Below are 23,329 nucleotides of genomic sequence, written 5' to 3'. Positions count from 1 at the left end.
CACCAGTTGCATTTGTGACTGCATTTGCTTTTGTACAAGATTACAAATTCATTTCACAATCAGTATTAATGGGAGATTCAATACATTTGTGATGTATTTATTCTAATACAGAATGGATGTGTTTTTTACTTTCCGAATTGTGCATTTCATTCAGTATGATAATTCTCTACTCATGTATAACCACAAGGTGGCACTGTATCACAAGTTTTTACTTTCCTTAGATCTCACTTGACCGCATAGGTTTACTAAAGGCCGCTTAAAGCAATACTGTAACTTTTTAATGAATATGGTAGAGTATGTTTATACAACATAACTTGTACAATTGGGGTGGTTGTATTTTATTCTCCTGTTCTATTGAGACATAGTCTCAAAGGTCATGTCTCACCTATAGACACGCGGCTAGGATCTGATATGAATTTTGACCTGTTCCAGTGTGCAGTGTGCAGGGACGTGCACACTGCACGCGTTTTCGGATTTTTAGCGGTGTTTTTCCGTCGGTTTTCCGAAAAACGCGTCCAGCGTGCAACCACCTAGGTTCATTTTTAGTTTTTACTATTATTGTATATATGATATAATTGTACGTTTTGCCTAATTACATTTTTGAAAGCAGGACTTAATTCTAACAGTCTGAGTTAACTAAGTTCAGCACTCACCTGAAACATGACTTAAGTACGAGCGTCATGTGAACCATGGCTAATAGAAATGATTCTGACTGAGCAAGCCAATAAGCATCAATCAAATCAATTTCACAGATCACTTCTAGACAATAACTTTGAGCAATTCTATGGCTCTGGAGCATGCAAACGTAACGGCCGAGTAACGGTTCCATTTGGTTCCATTTTGCACACCGTCAGAGTTCATGAACTGACGATGTCACGGTGTGTAGTAGTAGGGCTGTTCAGAGCCGCTGCCCACTGGGGTTGTTGGGTTGAGGAGGTGACCGTCCTGTCCGGGGATCACACCGAACCCCCTCCTCCTTCTCCTCCGTTGAAACCAAACACATCTCGTTCTATTCTGCGGTAAAGATGGCGGCGTCTGAGGGGGCGCGCAGTGGCCGGAGAACGGCCAAACGATCCTGAAACGGTCTGGATTTCACTGAATCTCGGACGTCGGGTAACACATCAGTGACCTTGCGATCCACTGGGGCGTTGGAATACAGCGGATTGTTGACATACGCCGGGGTTTTGGATTTATTGTTTGCGGCAGGGTGGGTGGGTTTCACTGATAACTGCTAACGCTAGCCGAGTGACTAGCTAGCGAGCTAACACAGGCTAGCAGCAAGAGGGGGTTGAGGAGGAACACTATTCGGAACAGGCCGCTCCAGTTGGGGGATGTGAGCCAACGGTGCGCAGGGGGGGGTTTGCTCGCTTTAGTCCCGATCATCGGTACCACAAACTGCGGGGATGGGACAACAGGTAGGCCGTGTCGGGGAGGGCACATCGACCGGACTGCAACCGCCACAGCCGCACCAAGTAAAGGGGAACCGGGGCAGCAGCGCCGGGAGGAGACCCCGGGAAAGCAGCATGACCACCGGGACACCACCGGGTAGGACTGCAGCAGTGAACGTGCCCGACCCAGGGATCAACATATTCACACAACATTCAGGTATGGATATGACACATTATAAAGAGGGCTGTGGTGATGAGAACTAGAAGGGGGTCGTTTACAGTGTGACTGATTTGTGTGCGGTTCCTATAGTCGAGTGACTAGGACGCGTTATAGGAAATGGCAATGCCAACCAACCTTTCCTTCCATGCCTCATCCACTTGTCATCAACTTCAGTACTAGGCTATTTGCAAGTTGCAGACAAAGGCATTTGACCACCGTTATGACCACGACCACCTCAGGTTTACTGTGTATTCTACGTGTGAGTGTGTTTAATATTCCATGTGATCTGATCAGCCCTGAGAGATAAATATAGAGACTGTTTGATAATGTATAGGAAGAAACAGTCACCTGAGGATTGCACAGCTGTATCCTGCCTAAGGGGGCATGCCTCTGAGTTAATGCATGATAGCTGGTTTAAGATCACTTTTAAGGCCCCTCTTTGTGGTACTTCGCCTGGTAAACAATGATCGTTGCCACTGGGGATTGAGTAGCAATTCCACTCCATTAACTCACTATAGCAGCTACAACAGGCTCGCATTACTACAACGAGTGGTTTTCACATGCTCACTTACAGCTGCTGCCTGATAATGTCCTAAATGACTGGTTCACTGCACCCTTTGATTCTATAGGGACCTTGTGATCTTTCAATTTCTAAGTTAAAAGGAGAGTATTACCAATTTACAATCAACCACCAGGCTCATACTTGGCAACATCTTATCAAGTCTAAAGTGTTCACAATTGTCTCAGAGCAGACCTATAGTTCTGTTCTGTGTTGTTGTGGAATGAATCTGGTTTTACAGAAATATTCTACACTAAGTTGTTCCATTAAGAATGTTAGAGCACCAGGTTACAGTTGCTCCCTCACCTAGCACCTATTTACATCCAGTGATGTAAATAGGTTTTCAATGTAATGTACAGTATTGCATCCCAGGACCCCTGCCAGAGGGTGAAATCATTGCGTCCTTTCTCAATTTAGTGAGTCTAAGGATGCAGGATGCAGGCTATTTGCATCACTGAGCATCTATCACTCTCATGTTCTTCAGTCTGAACCCTGGCTGCAGACGAATGGTCATCTCATCTGTGAACCGTGAAGAATAGTATAGAATAGATGCATCTACATAGTACATACATGGCATGCACAGAAGCATGGAGAAGAGGCCCTAGCTTTAAATTCTTCACGCTCTGAATAGACTGATCCCTTCCTCCCAACTCTCTCTCTCTCGATCATCCCACTGCCCTGAGGCACAGTCACTCTAAGTCTAAGCCAACTCTGGAATCAGCACTGTCATGTGGATGACAGGATGTCAGTGTTCCTCCACTGGGTGACATGTCTGACTGTCATGTCACATATCTTCTGGGAAGACATGTGTTAAGCTTTCTCTCTTTGGGTTAATGATATGGCCAATCTCTGCCTTCAGTTTGTGTGACTGGGAGCATTGTTTTGGGCTGTCCTGTCTGTCTGTCTTTCTGTCCAACTGCACTGGGTCCTGTCCTCCTAGTTAGCTGCATAGTTAAAATCTGCCTTGTTCCCTTCCACTAGGTAGGGAAATCCTACTGGCTAGGCGGCTACCGCACATTGAAGAGAACAAGGAGGAATGGGAAGGGTTACAGGAATCTAGAACTGAGTGCATTTGAAGCGCCTGACTGTCACATCCTCAGTCTCACAGCAAAGTTCCTTGCCTGTAAGCACATACACAGGCAGACAGAGCTGCAAAACACAGCATCACTTACTGTCTACACTTCACTTTTCTCTCTGCTGTCCAGGCCGGTGTAGCCCTTTTTGTAGCAGCCTGGGTGCAGTCAGTCACTCTGCAGAGAGACACTGCTACTTCTCAATGCACACAATAATGGGAACAATGACTCTTAAGTGAGGAACATTGAGATTGTGCACTCAAGTCTACTGCTGTCCATTAAATAACCCATTTTATAGGAGAATCTTTATAGCAATAATGACACAGCATTTCATTGCAGTTTTAGGTTGGTAAAAGCTGATGAAGCAGTTCTTGAGTGGTTCTTTTTATGAGTTCATTTTAATAATTTCAGTTGAATTTGGCACCAAGCTTTGGACTCAGCTCTTCATAATATCATTGGGTCTTGTCAGGGATAAAGTTGTGATCTGGCTAATGGAATGATGTTGTCGTTTGAACACTAAGCCAAGGCGATTTATCGCCTTTTTCGCCAGGGAAAGGGTGATTACCTCTGTCTTTACCACAAACGGACACACATTTAATCTTTAGCCTAATCCTGCTTTATATAGTATTTAGTAATGGACTGCACACTACACCACTTCATAGGTTTCCAAGCCAGTGTAATGAATAATTCTTCGGTTCTGCACAATCTGCATTACACTGTAATGCAGATTGCGGAACTGAAGAATTATTCATTATTATTTGGTAAAACATGTCTTTCTGTGTGGCCTATTTCTCTGTGTGACAGAGAGGGTAACTTGGTATTATGTGATTTTTGTGCACATATTGATATTTCTTTGTAACATAGGAAACAAAAGGTATCGACAGCAGGCCGCTGGCTTCATGGCCCCCATAATCTCCCCCCAACCCCCCAGGTGTTGAGTGTCAGACCATAACCTCAAGGCAAGGTGAGCCAGCTGCCGCCTCTGCTCAAGCCACGCCACCCTGCTGTTTTTCTAGGATACATGAGGTGTTGGCAGCCATCTCATGTCCTGATTCAAGGAAGACTGGCAGACACCTCTGGAAGAAGTATTGGTTGAAGTGCAGTGCAGCAGTTGAAGCAATGGCAACAATTTATCGACAGGACCTTCAGCCACATCATGATTTCAGACCACCCCCACCACCCCTGGGCCCTGTTACTGCAGTTAATCTGATACAAACACTGCAGTGGGGGCAGACCTTCAACTGATCTTCAACTTGTGTGTGAATCTGCTGGAGAAAAGGCATTCTCGTCATTTGAGTTTCTATTGTATTCTATTGGTTTCCTCAGACTGATAATGTCCATACTTGGAGAGCAGCTTTAAGTGGTCAATGTGGTGACTTGACTTCTACAGTACCCCCAATCCTCTGGAGGTTCCTGTATAATCCTGTGGATGTCTTGATGAAGCGATTTAGCCTATCTATTCTTATACGATCATAGGCATTGGGACAGATGAGGATCATAGAGTATTTGCTGGCAGCAGTGTAGGTATAAACGTGCAGCCTGCTGAAGCTCAGTAAAAGCTGCCCAGAAGATGACCGTATCCAGGATCCAAGGGCTGTAAGCTGATTTGCATCAGGGGTGAAATGAGATTAGAGACAAATCCACTTTTCTGTATAGGCTATATGGTGCAAAAGCACCTACAACTAGGATAAGGCACACAGCTGCACTTTCTTTGGGCAAATGGGAGTTTTAGAAGCTGTGGTCGTCACCGATGAGACTTTAACAAGCTTAAGAAGTTGATATCCAAGCACAATGAATATCATTACGGAAGTAGTTGGCCACTCCTAGTGACTGGAGGTTACCACTAGGAGGAGCCATGGGCACACCTCCTCTTGTTGAAACTGTGTTGAAATGAATGGGAAATGACAAATCAATGGACATGGCACAGATTGTGAATAAGAATTTCCCCCACTTACTTTATATAAGCATAATGAGAGTATGAGGGCCACAAGTAATTCTGCCTGTGTGTCTATTAATCTGCGCTTCTTGGCCTGCTTGTCACTGTCACATGAACATAGTTAAACATGTTTTATGTCTGAAGATTTCATGTAGCTGTGTGTTCTCTGTAATGGTTGCACTTGCATGTTTAATAATTTATGTCTCTGTACTGTGGCTTCAGTGTCAGCCAAGCCTCCACTACCACTGACTGCCAAACCTATCTAGACGGTGACCCCAGGCAAAATCTCTGCTATTAGTCTCATAACTTGCACACTGACTGACTCTCACCTTCACTTTAGCACTGAACATCATCTCATTCTGCATACCTATGCTTTGGATACCTGCCATTGAACACCAGATAAAGCCACATATTGTTTAGAAAGAGATGTACCAAATGTCAGTTTGGACTGCAAAAAGCAGTTTCCCATTATTGCCACACACAGGAAACACGATCTACCCAGTAAGCAGAAATAGGCTAAGATTTGCCTAGTGACAAAAATGAATTGTGTTTATAAATTAATCACCGAAGGCTAGCTAGGGTGACCAACCATCTTAATAAGGAAGCCTTCTGGATAGTACACAACTGTTTTAAATCAGAATTATGCCTTGGAGATTGAAATCAGACTTTTGACCACAACCCCCAGCTCCAACCCTAGCCTCAGCATATGCCACCAGTTCACCCTATTCAGCTCCCAAACCACAATCCTCTGTTCTCCTTTGCGAGCCCCTGGCTCTCCACAGCTCATATCATTTAATCCTGAAGATTAATCGGTACACAGAGGTAGTGAATGATTGGTATCTATCCCATGCTGACAGTGTAGATGACGAAATCGTCCATGTCATGTCAGGCTGACCACCAACGTTACTGTCCAGCCATTCTTTGCAGCTAACACAGTGCTTTCAATCAGTCTGTCAATAGAGAGATTATGTGTGATTTTTGTGTATGTACAGTAGAAGGGTTGCACTGTGTTGAATGATGCAGCAGTTGGAAAATGAGATTTGGGTGGGGTGGTGTGTGCCAAGCCTGTTCAGTGTGGATTTGTTTCAAGGACCAGTCCTCATCTGCAGCCATTATCACTGCTGCTTATCTGCTGGGTTGCAGGCTGTTGGAGACTTGGCCCAAACATGCACCCACATAAACAGATAAGCAGCAGAGAGGGGGGGGGGGGGATGCACACATGCACCTAGTACACACACCTTTTCCTTTTCTCTGTTCTCTCTCTCTCTTAATCACATTAAAGCATCGCCATTCTCAACATATTAGGTGAACATTCTGAGAAAGTAAGGGATCTACAAGCTCACCACGCATCACAAAGCGTTTTGATGTACAGGGGGAAAAGGAGGGGACCAAGTATAGACCCCCAGGGGACACTCGTCAACAAAGTAACCTTAAAGTGGTTATGGCCAAAGTAAACCTTTGTCGACCAACCACAGTGAGGTCCATAGTGGCAAGCATTGACAAGCAATGGCAAAAATACCACTTCTCTGACGCATGATTCTAAACTATGTCCGTCACTAGACACATCGCAGTAAACGCACCACCTGCCTCTGATTGGCCTACACATACACATACAAATAAATTACATTAATCAGTGCTGCAGATCAAACAGCAGTGACGAATTAAGAACTTTGTGCAAAATGTATCAGGTCTCTGAGACCCGACGAAGACCAGAGGCTGGCAAGGCAGGCGGGGTGTTACCATGGGCAGGTCTTTGTCTAGAGACGGTCGTAGTTTAGAATCATGCCTCTTAGACAGAGAGATCTCGCTGCGCCAGTGGGTCACCTCATTTGCACAACACCCGTATTAGTTCTCGGTGTGGATATGCTGCAAACGAAATTGACCAGAGACGGGCAACGATCAAGTGCTGATTACTTTTTCAAATTGGGTTCCCCCCCATCTCTTCTGTGACTGTGAGGTCTAAATCTAGCTGAAAATGGCACGCACGCACGCACACACATTTCGATTTCTTTATTTGAATCCACAAATTACAATTAATTTGACAAGGAAACAAATATAACGGGGTTGACAGTTCATGTTCACTTGATACACATGGCACCTCCTTCTCCACACAGACAAACTGCCTATAACAGACGAAACAGAACAGTATTTGGCAAGTTGTTTGGCTTTGCTTTTTGTCATGCCAGCTATTCTTAGGCCACTCATGGTCAGTTTATGCACATGGCCCAGGCTTCCGAATATCGGTATGGCAAATCTACAGCGATACCCCAAGTTTGTTATACTTCCAAGTAATGGTTGATACTTAGAATATTTATCTTGGAATGCCTGGTCCATGTACAAATCAATGACACAGCCCACCTCCAGAATCAGGACCTCCTTGTGTCTGGTGTCAACAAAGACAACATCATGTGTATTCGGAATGTTAGCAAAGCCATCGCATGCACGGCTAAACCAATCTGGTAACACTCTTGAATGTTTATACATTGCTGCACTAGATGGCACATACTTTCGAACTGCATCAGACACTAGGTCAACAATCCGGTCGTGGCGAGCAATATATAAGTTTTTGTATGCACTACATCCATTTGTTATGTGTGCGATGGATTCTAGGTGTTGTTCAGAATCATGATGGTTTATACAGAGTTGAGTGTGGGTGTCGGGATACCAGATTGACAGATTGTACTTGGTTGGCAATACTTGTAGTCTTGCTTTGATGGTGAATTTTAAAACATCCTCCCCAATAGCAGCATTTTTGTACATCGAATGTGAAACAGAGTGATCAGCTGAATCAACACAGGCCAACTTTCCCTGCAGTCGAAGGCCACGCCAATGTTCTTTGGCTTCAGTCTGTTTCGTGCTAAGTAGAACCCTTCTTGCCGTTTCTTCCTGTAGTCTAGTGTCTGCACCCTGGTGGGTGAGGGTAGCCTTCACTACCACGCTGGAGTCTGTAATTAATCCATCAGAGATGGGCACGTTTTCGTTGTTTTTTGCCCATTTTAGCTGGACTCCTGTCCGATGGCAAAGGTCGTTGAGATCTGGCCAATCAGACCAGACCCTGAAACCCTTGGCTTGTGAGTCCAGTTTCCCAGAGTCTTTCCTCCTAAAGCCTAGGAAGTTATTCTGGTCTGCAGCAGCCAGGGGTACCTTCCTCCTGCGCAGGTCCAGTAGGAGTGATGCCCTGGCCATTTCTCTGACGGTGCCATCATCATTATTGAGCATGTGCAGTAGGTGGCTTAGCCGTGTTGCTGCATAAGTCCACTCTACATTTGGGACCCCCAGTCCCCCTTCACCATATGAAAGGAAGAGTATGTCTCGTGTGGAGTGTGAGTTTAGGCCAACCCATTTTCTGGCCAGCTGGACAGTTCTATTTGTCATGTCTCTCAGTGCATGTTGTGGGATGTGTACATTGGCAAATAAGCAATGGCAACACACACACACACACACACACACACACACACACACACACACACACACACACACACACACACACACACACAAACCAGTCTATACCCCAGCACCCCAAATGAGAGATGCCTTTGTAGAGATGTATATCTTAAGTGCTGCTCTTTCTGGGGAAATCTGAACTGCCCCTACTACTAGTCCCATACATTGTAAATTTGTAATCACCCTCCAGTTGGCCAGTGGGTCAGAAGACCTCCAATCCAGTGGCACTCGGCTGGGGACAGCAGTAGCTGTCTAGTACATTTCAAGTACATAACACTTGACTTCCTGCATGCTATTGTTATTTTGTGGATTGATTTGTTTGATGATTGATCGACCTGAGTTCCTATTGTTGAGTTATCTCCTGTTGTTGCTGTTGTTGAGATCGCAAATAAAGCCAATTTAAATTTGTGAGTGAGATGAAGAGGACCTGAGGAGGCTCTGGAATAGCTATAATGTTGCGTTCACACGGGCAGAAGTGAAGCACTCATTTCTACATCACTCTGGGCAGAAAAACGCAGAGGCACATTTACTTTATTTACTTTATACCTGATATAAACATGCCTTAGTGCTTTTTCTGGTTTTACCTGTATCCTCGTAGCAGTGTTTGTATTGACATATTTACAGACGCAAAGACGCAGTCTACCATGCATTGTCAATGGAAGCCAGCGACGTGAAGCTACAAAGCAAATGCCACGCTTGTAGATGCTGCAACAGCTACAACAGCTACAAATACACTGTGTAGCTTTGTATCTTTGAATATTTTGTATCTGCCCCTGTGAATGCACCATAAGACAAACTCACTTGTGGGAAATAGTGAGGGGGGAGCCTTCCTCCCATTCTGGGTTTTGGGGTTCTTTGCCTCACACATTTTTATATAACTGAGTATTATTGAGTAGTGTCGCAGTCCAGCCCCCTCGAGAGACCCGGAAAATAATTCCCTTCCTTATAGACTTTTCAAAAAGTATTGATTTAAGGACGTTTACGCCGTGGACAAAGCCAACTGGAGTTGTGACAAATCATGACAAGTTCAGTTTTGGGCTGATCAAAAAATTTGAAGGAAAAAAAGGATAAAAAAAATTTTGTTTTGTTTTTCTTCTTACAAATTATTTGATCGATTTATCACAACTCGAGTTGGCTTTGTCCGCGGCATAAACGTCTTTAAATACTTTTTGATAAGTCTGAGGAAAATTAACAGGGAATTATTTTCCGGGTCTCTCGTCGTCATGAAAGGGGGCGGGACTGCAACGCTCTATAGAAGCTGTGAAAGGAGCTGACAGACCCTAACTTTTTATTATATTAGTTTTTATTGTTATTTATAGTCAAGACAGGCATAAAACAAGATATATGAGGGGCATGTCATGTGGTCTAACTGCACAGCCTTTGTGATCTACTGGCAGATTGTGATCTACTTTTGAGCACCCCTTGAGGGAATTTCAGTACAAAATAAGGATAGCTGTCATATAGAGCAATACAAAGGCAAGAAAAGCAATATGAACAATTATCTAACGTCACGTGTGCGTGCGTACAGACAGGCACACAACCAACCTACCATAGCCCATCCTTTTGACATCATCCCGGGCCGGTTGTTTGCAGTCTTGTAGCTTTATGAATGATTTGTGGGGAAGATCAGCAGTGACTCTGACAGTGAACATAGTCATATTGGCATCACCTTTCCACACTTTGTAGTGCTCTACTATTTCACATCTGTCTGCTGTACAGGAACAATAGTCCTTCATTGTTTTTGGAGATTGAGCAGAAATACCTGTCAGCTGCTGAGCGCCACAGTCTTACAACATTTTCCACATAAGGTGACTGACAATATTGAGTGAGTTTTCAAAACGACAACTATGAGAAAAAGCAGAGGCAAGCCTCTCTGAGATGTGTCTAAGCTCTGCATTGAGTGTACATTAAGAGGCTATGCGTTAGGCTTTAGCTTGACAGGCCATATTGCCGGCTGGCCCCGAGGTGTGATGCAAACCACAGCGGAAGAAAAGGAAGTTCCTCCAAGCCATCACAGGCCACTCTGCATCCTCTCCACTGTCACATAAAGCAGCACTTAGCCATGCTGCCTGGAGGGAGGCACTTATATCCCATTATTAACCCATAACGGGCCCTAAGAGGGCTGCGCAGCGCTGTGCTGGGCTGGCCAAGCTGTGGGTTGGGCCTCCATTCATCTCAATTCCCCTTGATGATCCGTTGGCCCTTAGGCCCATACTGGCCATTGTCCACTCCCTAATTGGTGAACATCGACTCCAGCAACAGACAGACTGGCTATATTGACAAGAAATGACTAGACATTCACAGCATGCGTGCGTGATTACTCAATGGAAATGTATGTAACTTGAATGTGATTCAGGCGGGGACAAGGTGTGAGAGTCAGGATAGACTCAGGTTCTGTACATGAGGGGGAGGAAGTAGCAAGTGTGTACATGTATCTGTAGTTGTATGGTTACAATAGGACCCAAAAAATAATAATATTATTCAAAGCTTTGTTCGATGGCCCGAAATTCGAACATGATCTTTTTTTTAATTTAAAGTAGCTGATCTACAAGCCCATAACGCATAGCAGCATGACATGTTGAGAGCTGGTAGATCTGCCCTTCAAAGCCATGTGCTTGATGTGTGCCATGATTCATGAATTACTGACTGACTCATTATTTAATCGCCACCCGCCCATATCATTTTTAATAAAACAATAAGAAAAAAGAAAGTTTAATGTAAACTATACACATAAGATGCATTCTGACTATCTGAGGAAACGCGTGAATTCCGTTTGTGTCCGAGCATAGGCATGGTAACGCCCCGCCTGCCTGTGATTGGCCTACCGACACTGTCCTCCAACATGAATATGCTGGATCATGATGCCTGGATAGTCTGATGCGAGGGTGGTGGGATAGTATGTATAGTAGTATGGTATGATACAAGAGAACGCTAACTTGTACGTTTTACTTTAACTAATATTGTTTATGCCGTTTGCTTTGATGGAATAATTGATTGAACATGCACGCCATAATATGATTTGATTTGGGTGTGTTCTAAAATAAAGTGTTTGTGTCGTGTAATTTGTTTGTATGTGAAAACTTGAAACATTATTGTACTATAAAAAGGTCTGTTTTGCCTTCATCTTTATCCTTTTTAGTGTAATAGTATTAGTTTACTCATCAACTCAGTCAACTGCATTGATCCCCTCAATAGCCCAATCTGATTACCTGGTAATGCAATCAAAGATAAGTGTTGTTTTCCCACCCCTGCTATACAGTATGTGTCTATCCCTGGACTGAACTAAACGGTTATCAGTGAACAGACAGGCTACATTGTAATAGTAACTGTATTGACTTGATGGTGAAAACGAGGCCCTAAAGAACAAGAGAAGCCTTCCTCAGACCTCATCCAATCTACACACTTGATGTGGCATCAATGAAGCTATTGTCCTGTGTCCTGTTTTCATCAACAGCTGGCTCCTCCTTCCATCGCTCACTCTCTCTCCACTCCTGCCATGGCAAGTTTATAGACTGCTCCTCGTGGGGCTGAAGCACAGTAGAGTGCTAGCTACTGGATGGATGTACTACATGCGTGTTTGTCTCAAAAGTTAACCAGTCACTGTATAACCACCTCTGGCCAAGTGGCCATAAGTGAAAGCAGTATGAACAGTCGGCACAACTAGTCAATACCTGGTGAAGTCAAAGTGAAACTGATATAGAGTGTGAAAATTGGAGGATGGGCAGTAAATTAATGCCAGACAAGTTTTTTCAGCAGAGTCACATGTTATCATCCCCATATATCTTTTCGTCTCAAACAAATGCCATATGATGGCAACAGCCTGTATTGGTGAGGTGATTGCCACAGCAAAGGTTAAAAACTAGAAGAATGTAAACAAAAACATATAGGCTAATTGTTAATGAGCAAACGTTTCAATCAGGAGGTGTCTGACTAGTGGTAGTGGGTGTCTGACTATTGGTTGGCTGTCAGCTTGCAGATCAGCTATTTTCAGTACGACACGTCGTACGACGAAGCATAAGTCAGGCTTCACTTTGTTTTTAGCCGAGCCGAAAAATAAATATTTAATGTTGGGGACAGTAGGTCGGGACACGGTATTGATAATCTATTAGCTTTTTTTCGGTGGCACGTTATGTTAAATCAAACAGGTTTACCTCAGTGTTTGGGACATGTTCTGTGTCTGTGTCAATGTGAGTGAGCACGGACATCATAGAGTTGTGAGCTGCGCGCACCAGATAAATGCACAGCAGAGAAAGATTACATTAATTTGGTGTGTTGGACTCAGGTTTATTATGCTTTAGCTGGACTGGGCTGTACTTTTGGCCCCGTACAGTGCTTTAATGAGCAAGATCCCTAATTTAAGTGAAAATCGATTTTCCGATTCAATTTTTTGAGTGGTGCAACCACTCTTATAACCAGCAATGTCCGTCCATCCCTATGTCCGTATGTTTAGGGTACCAAGAGGGGCCACTGTTGCACCACTCCAGACATGTCTGAAAAAATAATCTGATTTTGATTTAAATTTGATTTGATTAATTACCCAGCCCTACCCAACATAAAAATTTAGTATTTTTATTTAAAATGTTCCAACTTGTTGACCCTTTTGAAAGCTTCCCAAGAAAACATTGATTTTGATTGAATATTTTATTAGACAATAAGAAAAACGGCACAATGTACAGTCAGGCATTTTGGTCCAAAGGGATTTCCGAAGAAAGACCATGCGGTCTTGTTTCCATTCATGCACTCACACATATAGTCATGAACAAGAATCTAAAACAGTAATTTATCACCTCCTCTCCCTCTGACCTCCTGACAGGTGAAATTTTCTGTTTTAAAAGAGGCCAGTGATTTGCTTCTTTTAAGGGAAGGGGGCAGGGCATTCCACACCTGAATAGCAGTGCTGCGAAGGTGTATTTACCCATATTTGTTTTGTAAGTGGGTGGCACCAGATCATTGTTTACGCTACCTCTAGTTAGACTCTGATAGACTCTGCAGCCTCCATCAGGCCCTTTCAGGATTAAAAAACAACATAATTATTATAAAATAAAATCCGCTAAAACTGATATATTATTTTGATATCGGTTCGGTACCACCATTTCATTTTAAGGCCAACATCGGCCGATAACGATATGATGATCGATTAATTGCCCATCATCCCCATTGTAGAGACGTGTAGTTTTCCACCAATTGATAAGCCTGGTGACGTAATTCTGTGTCAGCTACAGGTGGGTGAGTTAAAAAAACATTGCACAACCAGTGTGAAGGACGCAGGGCGTTCCTTCCTAATGTGGGTGGAGGCATTTAGTCGGTTTGGTAACGGTGTGTCCAAATATATACAGATGATTGGTAGATGGAAATATGCGATTGGCTATGCGAGATTAGTAATGTGAATAAATGGCTTTAAGACGGGCCTATTTAATCCATTAATAAAATGTGCCCATCGTTTATAGCGCCCGGACCACTTTTACCGACGGACCGGATGTTGTTGTGAACGTGTGTGTAGCAGCTAACACTAAAAATGTGATCGACAACAACGGGATGTAAGATAAAATCTATCGCGACTAGCGACTGGATCGCGGAGGGCCGTCAAACACAGGATCTTTTTTAATAATTAGGCGGGATGATTTAGATTGCGAGTTATTAACGTTTTAAGATTTTTGTTGTCGTCGGCTAAACGGGCAGGGAACATTTTCGATGACGTGTCACTGTTGTGCAACACTGAGGATTGCACATCTTGGCTGTGGAGCGATGCGATCGGTTTTGATATCACTAATTTGACGGAGATTAATCAATCTCCGTCTCGAGCACATGACCGTGCACTTGAACTTGACGGTGATTTACGTCATGGGCCTTTAAACTGTTGAACACCGACCAAACTGTTTATTAATGGCAAAATTGGCGATCAAATGAAAGGCATTTAGATTTCTACAGAAATAAATGAGCAGGCCAACAATATCCAAAAGGTCCATTAACGGCACACTATTTCACACATATTTTTCAGCCAACAGCCAATTGATCTAATCTATTTACAGACATTTCAAGTTTTCAACTTAAACCACTCTGATCTTGTTGCCCCTATGTCGGGCATGTCATTATAGAAACATTTTCAAAATGTCAAAACTTTCAAAACTCCTGCCATGCAATGTTTCCATCGCAATGCCATGTGGATTCACTCACTGAACACCACATTGTGATTTGTGCAGCTTATAATTAAATCAGTGGAAACTGTCAGTGTGGCTGATGGATCAGGGGTAGCACTGAGCGGAAAGCAGCAGCTGCATTGGAGGTGAGAACTGGCCTTAGATAACCTATAGGGCAGGCATACACCCCACAGTCAGTACACCAGTGCTTTACCATAAGGCAAAGGAGTTGTTTTATTACTACTTTCATACATAGATAGAGTAGGGTTATTATAGTTAAAACCTCTTAACCCATTTTGACCTGAGATCAGATTTAAAAAATGTCTTCTACATCCTGACAGTTTTCTGAAAAAGCTATGTTTCTATGTCAGTCGTTCTTCGATTTTTCAAAAATAGCAGACCTACAAGCTCGTAGCGCCCCACTCGGTGGCGCGCACCGCTATGAGCTTGTAGATCTGCTATTTTTCAATAGCTAAAGCATAACGGGGTTCCCGCCCAAAAGGGGGTAACATCGGAGTTGGAACCGGAGACCAATTGGGTCTCCATTGACCCGCTGAGTGCTGTTCAGAGGTAGACAGCCGCAGGTTTCTGGGTGGGGTAGAAAATAAATATTTGGCATTGGCACCACTACATCACATTACATATTTGCTCAATGTGTTTTGCGATTTCTGCGACGTGATGTAGGCATATCTAATTCATATTCGTTTTATATAGATTTGTATTGGGGGGGCGTGGTTTCCCTGTTTACGAGAGACCGTTGAGAGGCTCTGTCAGCAGACCGGTGTTGTAGACTAGAGCAGGGATTCCCAAACTTTTTTGGACCAGGTACCCCTTTTGGGGTAGATATTTTTCCAGGTACCCCCTCATCCTCGCAACACAGATAACAATATATTTACAACCACAAGCAGTGTTTCCTGCAGGAAAAAGTTTTGGCATGGTGCTGGGCGCAGGCCGCAGGGGGGCCTTCTTGCGTCGAACATTTTGATGAATTATTTAATTTGATTCAATAATTCATTAATAAGATTAATACATTAAGATTAATTTGTATTATTGCTCTTGTATTGCTATTGGAGACACTGGGGGGACACTGGGGAGACACTGGGGAGGCACTCGGGAGGCACTCAGGGGGACACTGGGGAGGCACTGGGGAGGCACTGAGGGGGCACTGGGGAGCATGGGGAGGCACTCAGGGGGACACTGGGGAGGCACTGGGGAGGCACTCAGGGGGACACTGGGGAGGCACTCGGCTGGGCACTGGGGAGGCACTCAGGGGGACACTGGGGAGGCACTGGGAAGGCACTGAGGGGACACTGGGGAGGCACTGGGAAGGCACTGAGGGGACACTGGGGAGGCACTGAGGGGACACTGGGGAGACACTGGGGAGGCACTCGGCTGGGCACTGGGGAGGCACTCAGGGGGACACTGGGGAGGCACTGGGAAGGCACTGAGGGGACACTGGGGAGGCACTGGGAAGGCACTGAGGGGTCACTGGGGAGGCACTGAGGGGACACTGGGGAGACACTGGGGAGGCACTGGGGAGACACTGGGGAGGCACTGGGGAGGCACTCAGGGGGACACTGGGGAGACACTGGGGAGGCACTGGGGAGACACTGGGGAGGCACTCGGCTGGGCACTGGGGAGGCACTCAGGGGGACACTGGGAAGGCACTGAGGGGACACTGGGGAGGCACTGGGAAGGCACTGAGGGGACACTGGGGAGGCACTGAGGGGACACTGGGGAGGCACTGGGGAGACACTGGGCAGGCACTCAGGGGAACACTGGGGAGGCACTCAAAGGACACTGGGGAGAAACTGCAGCCACTGCGGAGGCAATGGGGAGGCACTCAGGGGGACACTGGGGAAGCACTGGGGAGGCACTGGGAAGGCACTGGGGAGGCACTGGGGAGTAACTGCAGCCACTGGGGCGACTGTGGCTCAAGAGGTAGAGCAGGTCGTCCAATGATCCATGGGTCGGCGGTTCGAATCCCGGCTCCTCCTGTCTACATGTCGAAGTGTCCTTGGGCAAGACACTGAACCCCAAATTGCTCCCGATGTGCTGGTTGGTACCTTGCATGGCTTCCGCCGCAATCGGTGTATGAATGTGTGTGTGAATGGGTGAATGTAATGCACAATCTATGTAAAGCGCTTTGGATAAAGGCGCTATATAAATGCACCATTTACCATTTGCCACTGGGGAGACATTGGGGAGGCACTGGGGAGACATTGGGGAGACACTGGGGAGGCACTCAGGGGGACACTGGGGAGGCACTCGGGGACACTGGGGAGGCACTCAGGGGACACTGGGGAGAAACTGCAGCCACTGGGGAGACATTGGGGAGGCACTCAGGGGGACACTGGGGAGGCACTCAGGGGACACTGGGGAGGTACTGGGGAGCCACTGGGCAGACACTGGGGAGGCACCATGGCGGACACTGGGGAGACACTGGGCAGACACTCCAGGGCAGACACTGGGGTGGCACTTGGGGAGGGACTGGGGAGGTACTGGACATTTCATATCACACACACACCATGATTCACTAGCCCCCTAAAAAAAAAAGGGGGCTTGGGGTACCCCCTGGTTATGCGTCGCGTACCCCTAGGGGTCCGCGGACCCCACTTTGGGAACCGCTGGACTAGAGGAGAGGTGGAGTGTGGAGCTCTCTGTAGCCGCGGACAGAGATCTGTAGCCGCGGACAGAGATCTGTAGCCCGGGGACAGAGAGAGAGCTCCACACCCGGCTCCCTTCTCACCACTGTCCCCGGCTATCTCTCTTCAATGTGAGCACAGGTGGGGAGTTACATTCTGAGGGGAGTGGAAAAATGATAGAACACTGGCAGCCGCCTCTAGGGATGCCAACAACTGACCATCAGCCAAATGAATTCATCAACAGATCTCCCGATTATTAATCGATTCATTGATACCCCCCCCCCCCCATTTTGGATTTGGTGAGAACTAGTTTCATGAGGGATTGAAGTTCTTGATATACGTTCAGTTGGACATGCATGCATTTAAAGACATCATTTCAGCTGATTGTCTGTCTGCAGGCAGGCTGTTAACGAGCGATTGTTAACTGTGTGTATGTGTCTCAACTTGATTTATACTTCTATTCTCCACTCTGATGATGAAGGCACATGTTCGATATATCATGCAGCCTTACTGTACAGTAATATACTAATATTGGTCCATATTTTGGCGATTTTCAATTATGAAATATTAAAATCGATTGGAGACTCCCGCGTTTAATCTAAAAATCACACCCGTGTGAACTGAGTGGTGCAACTCCCCCCCCCCCCCCCCTCCTCTCTCTCTCTCTCTCTCTCTCTCTCTCATATATTAGCAGGCAACAGTGCAGCACTATCTCTCTCTCTGTTTCTGGCACAACAGCGCCCCTACTGGTACTAATAGTCATACTGGTGCTCATAGTCACATACAGTAGGTGGGTGGGTTAACGTTACATAGGCGCATAGGTGAACACGGACATTGCTGTTCCTTGGAGTGGTTGCACCACTCAAAAATCTATTTAATCAGTGGCATCCCTAGCTTCAAGTTGTTTCCTGGTTTTCTGAACGGTGAACAGTTAGTACACACACTTCTCTCGCTCGTCTAGTCGTTTTTGATGGGCGCCCCCCAGCTTTGAGGGTGTATGTAAACACAAACATTGTCATAACACAAACATTTAAAGCCATTGAAAATTTATGTCCAGTTTTGAGTGTTTGTGTAAACACAAACATTGAAGACAAAAGTGAGGACGGAAATTGTGATTGGCCGGAATGAGATGATGTATGATAAGAGAGCCCCACACTTCACACGGGTGTGATTTTTGAGGGGCGCTAGCCCCTCCTATGTCCAGCTTTTAGTGGTTGTGCAAACACAATGTTTGTCCTACACAAACATTAAATACCATTGACAATGAGTGTTCATGTAAACGCAAACATTGAAGACGAAGGTGAGGACGCAAATTCTGATTGGCCGGAATGAGATGATGTATGATGATGTACGATGATAAGAGTGCCCCTCACATTTTTGGTGGTTTTTTGAAATGTAGTGTTTTACAGGTAGTTTCTTCAAATGTAGTGTTTATAGTATAGACGTCATGCTGAAACAACAGTGACACGCTCGTTGTGCTCCAGGGAGCTCCGCTCCGGTGTTTCCAACGGATCAATCCAGCAGTCATAGAGCTCTGCTCCGGTGTTTCCAACGGATCAATCCAGCAGTCATAGCCAACGAATGTGCCTCACAGCACGGCAGGAGAACATTTGGTCCTGGATACAATTTCTGATGGCTTGTTTGTAAAATAGGGTTAAATATGCCATGAACTTGCAGAATCTCTATACCTTTTACACCTGCAACAATAGCTAGTGAAAATGTTTGTGGTCAAATTAGCATTTTCGAGGCGATCAGCTTTCTGTAGCATTGATTCAGAATCTAATGATATGCACGCTCCACTCCGCCCCCCTCTCCCCCACAACAACGGATAAGTAAAACTTAAAGTAACTAAATCAAGTAAGTAAATTAATCTTGGTAAATTACGAGAATTTGCACTGGAGTCAAACAATAATTAAGATAATGAATATTTAAAAACTATAATAACTCCGATATAGAGGAACGCCAATCCATGTGGTCTCCATGTCTTCTGTCAGATGTCTTCCCTGCCTTCCACTGTCCCCTGGCCTCCACAGGAACTGCTCTGTCCTATAGGGTTGTGTAATGCCTTGTTGTGGATATGGGTCTCATCCGTGACATTGTCTTAGCTCATTGTTGGGGCTTCCTAAGGGCGCACAGCCGCCTATCTCCGCACACACCATCACTTTGCTCTCCACTGTTCGTGTTCTCTCCTGCTGGGTTATTTCTGGCTGTTCATGCTGCTTTGTTTTGTTCACCCAACAGCTAAAAATAATTCCCCCTGTCCAAGGGCTTCAGATATGGACTGTATTGTTTCTGATTAAGGCGTGTAAGTGATGTTGTTAATATTCTGGTACAAGTGGGCTTGTGTAGGGAAGGCCATATACATTGACACGGGTATGAGTGTACACACTGCACACAAACAGCTGCAAGAGAAGCTGTGTGTGTGTGTGTGTGTGTGTGTGTGTGTGTGTGTCCATCTTTCAGGACCAGGGTCACCTCTGTCCCAGCTGTCGTGGGGGAGGGGTCTGGGGGGCACTCAGATTCACAAACACCATCAGCTTTCCACTCCTACACAAAGGAAACGGTCTCCTCAGAACGCACATGTGCTGCGCTTCACAGCAGACACACACACACACACACGCGCGCATGCAGGGACCCAGGCGGACACACGCCTTGGCTTGCACCATGCACACCAACTGCTGCCTCAGTCAAAACTCTTGAGCTTGAAGCATTGATCTGTGTTAAGCAATCAGAACAGCATTATGTAATTTTTAGCAGTCAAAATTCCATTCTAACCCCTAACCCATGTGATTGTATTTATACAGGGAGATTCTATTTTAAATGTTCATGTTTCACTGGATGAGACCTGAGAGTAAATAATAAATATACATGGACAATGCCAGACAGTGGGCTTGTAGTTGGGAGTGTCCGCCCTGAAACTGACTAACTGAGAGGTCGGGGTTCGATCCCCAGGCCCGGGTCATACCAAAGACTGTAAAAATGGGACCCAATGCCTCCCTGCTTGGCACTCAGCATCAATGGGTTGGATTGGGGGGTCTTAATCAACTATTCAAAATTATTCCCGAGCGCGGCACGGCTGCAGCTCACCGCTCCTCGGCTGTGGCTCACTGCTCCAAGAGATTGGTCAAATGCGGAGATCAAATTTCACTGCGGCAACGTGTGACAAATCATACGACTTTTGAAAGATTGCAGCACTCAGAGATGACTCTTTACGGTACTTTTTGAGGGGCCCTCCTATATACAGCTTTTGTCCACACACGTCTCAATATTTGCCATTGACAATGAAAGGAGAAATTAGATCAAATGTCCGTCAAATATGACATTAACATTAAATGCCATTGTCAATTAAGGAAAAATGTACATCATATGTAGACGAGCAAATCGGCTAACCAATCACATAAACAGTTCATGAGATGATGTATAATGATAAGAGCGCTCCTCACTTGACTTCACACAGGTCTGATTTTTGAGGGGCTTAATGTTTAATGTTTGTTTTAAGTTCAATGTTTGTTTTAAAAACGCCATTGACAATGAAGGGAAAATTTAGGTCATCTTGTCCCTAACACAAACATTAAATCCCATTACCAATAAAGAGAATTTAATGTTTGTTTTGACACCGTTTGTTTTACATCATCATTCATTACATCACCTAATCATAGCATGATTAGAGCGCCCCTCACTTCAGACAGGTGTGATTTTTATTTACATAGGCACTGGATTGATGGAAACCATGCAGCCGTGTTTTGGCAGACAGGCAAAGCCTTCAATACTCAGGAATATTCCTGAGTGTAATAAAGCGTGTAACAAAAAGCGATAGTTTGGTGTGATTAAGCATTCCAAGGAACATGGCTATTTTGTAACATTGTCCTAGCCTGCATAGAAACAAGCAATAGCATACATTCATACCTACTGTATTAGTATATGTGTACATAGGTTACATTCATTATTAGAATGCATTATTAAACATACCAGGGAAGACTGGTATAGGATATCAGGAAACATTGTCCTAGGCTGCATAGAACAGTTGCAGTCTCACACACATGCACACACAGACACACACACACACACACACACACACACACACACACACACACACACACACACACACACACACTCCTCTCCAAGCTAAGCATGGGTCAATAGGATCTCTCCCCCCAAGGAGAGACGTGCCATCTGCTGTAGACCACAGGACTGGACTACGCCTCACTCACACACTCTTGGAGACCCACACAGCAGATTCATCTCATCTTTCCTCCATACCATGCACACAGCCCTGCCCCCAACTTCTGTATTCCCCCATCCCTTCGCAAACGTTCTTTCTCCCACTGGCCTCTACGACCACGTTTTTTGGATTTGCCTCCCAGTGCGTCCAACCACAGAGAGCAGCGGTCATGGCTCTATGTTCTCCCCAGATGAACCTTGGAAATCCTCACTCCTCCTGGCCACATCAAAGGCAGTAGTGAGCTGGAGCGTCAGAGGTGTAGACGCTCTAATCCAGGGTCCGCGTGGGCAGAGTATTTCATCTGAGGGGTCTGGGTTTCTTTCTGACTCCCTCGCGTCTCTGAACATACTCATAGTGAGGGGGGGCTTCAGAAAATGTAAGCTCATGGTCATAGTTTTTAGCATTAGAGGTTGGCCAGTCGCTGCGTAGTGACAGAGAGCGTTCTAAAGAGACCGAGGCTCTGTCGTCGAGACGGACCCAGTGGATTACTGTGACAGTAACGGACCACATACCAGAGCAGAAGATGTACTGGGAGCTGTGGTTGAGTCAGGTCACGGCCACGGCCGCACTGCAATGCAAGTTGGTCCAGAACAAAGGTAAGAGAACCAAAGTCAGTCAGATCTATAGGTGTGTAGTTGAACTTGCATCACTCATCATGTCATGGCTGTAGCCTTACTGTTGCACACACAATGACAAAAGTCTAAAGGCTAAACTGCCCCTTGAGGATAGTGTTGCATATCATCACTGTCGAGCAGAAGCCTTGTATCTCTATATTTCAACTTTTTATTTCCTTTAAGGCCCCATTTCATACTGTCATATATGACCGCATTGTACAAAAGTAGCAAACTTGCCTGGTCTACAAGTTCACAATTTGTCGCATGTGTTTTTGAGAATCTTTTACATCTTATGCATTTGACCCAATGGTGACACCATGTTGAAAGTGGTAACTTAAGTCAGTCGGTTTTTAAACACTTGGAAGCAATGGAAGTTGTTAACAAGCTTTTGACTAAATAACTACTACAATGGATCCATTGTAACACAGGTTAATGCTTTTGGACATAGGTTTCCACCAATGAGCAGCAATATTCTGCATGATGGATAGTGTATAAGTCTGTATGTTGTAGTGTTGGGGTTAGTTAACATATTATAACCCTGAAGAGCTCAAATGGCAGTTGGGCAGCTGTGTTGGCCCTGGCATAATGCTGCCACGTGGTGTAGGTTAACAATGGACAGTGGCACAAAAGTTCTGCATCTAAAGTTAGAATCCCTCCCTTAAGCTATTTACTTACTGTACACAACACATGTTGAGAAGGTAAGAGGAATGGACAGTTGTGTGCCTTGTAGCAAGCCATTCTCATTGGAAAATCAGTACCATAAGCAAGCCAACCAACTTACTTTTCATAAGTATGTGTTTATCCCAGAAGCCTTTCTTATTTTTTCTCTAGTTTCTTAATCGCAAGCAGCAGTTCCTTTTGTCCTATAATAATATAGTAATATTAGTAATATTCATATTTCTCAGGAAAGTGAATAGTTATTGGTTTAAAAACTATTGTACTGCACACTATACTGTGTTATCCTTCTATTTCAACTGCCCACTGTCTCACTCACTCAGCAGCTGTTGAGGCATGCAGTGGAGTTTACTAGCAGCTGTTGTGTATTTTGTGTGTGTGTGTGTGTGTGTGTGTGTGTGTGTGTAGTATGCACA

The 23,329-nt window shown here is 45.1% G+C and overlaps 1 protein-coding gene across 3 annotated transcripts in view; it reads left to right on the top strand.

Annotated features, from left to right (window-relative positions):
• The first annotated feature begins 1,233 nt into the window (after positions 1-1,233).
• abl2 (c-abl oncogene 2, non-receptor tyrosine kinase) overlaps positions 1,234-23,329 on the top strand; it is a 36,959-nt gene continuing 14,863 nt past the window's right edge. For all 3 annotated transcript variants that reach the window (XM_083767756.1, XM_083767755.1, XM_083767759.1), the window contains exon 1: positions 1,234-1,605. In XM_083767756.1, the coding sequence (XP_083623882.1) occupies positions 1,404-1,605 (202 nt within the window). In that variant the 5' untranslated portion in view covers positions 1,234-1,403. The remainder of the gene's footprint in view (positions 1,606-23,329) is intronic.

This window comes from Protomyctophum parallelum (genome assembly GCF_964188405.1).
Source record: "Protomyctophum parallelum genome assembly, chromosome: 6".
NCBI classification, from domain to species: domain Eukaryota; kingdom Metazoa; phylum Chordata; class Actinopteri; order Myctophiformes; family Myctophidae; genus Protomyctophum; species Protomyctophum parallelum.
This window is presented reverse-complemented; position numbering and strand designations above follow the sequence as displayed.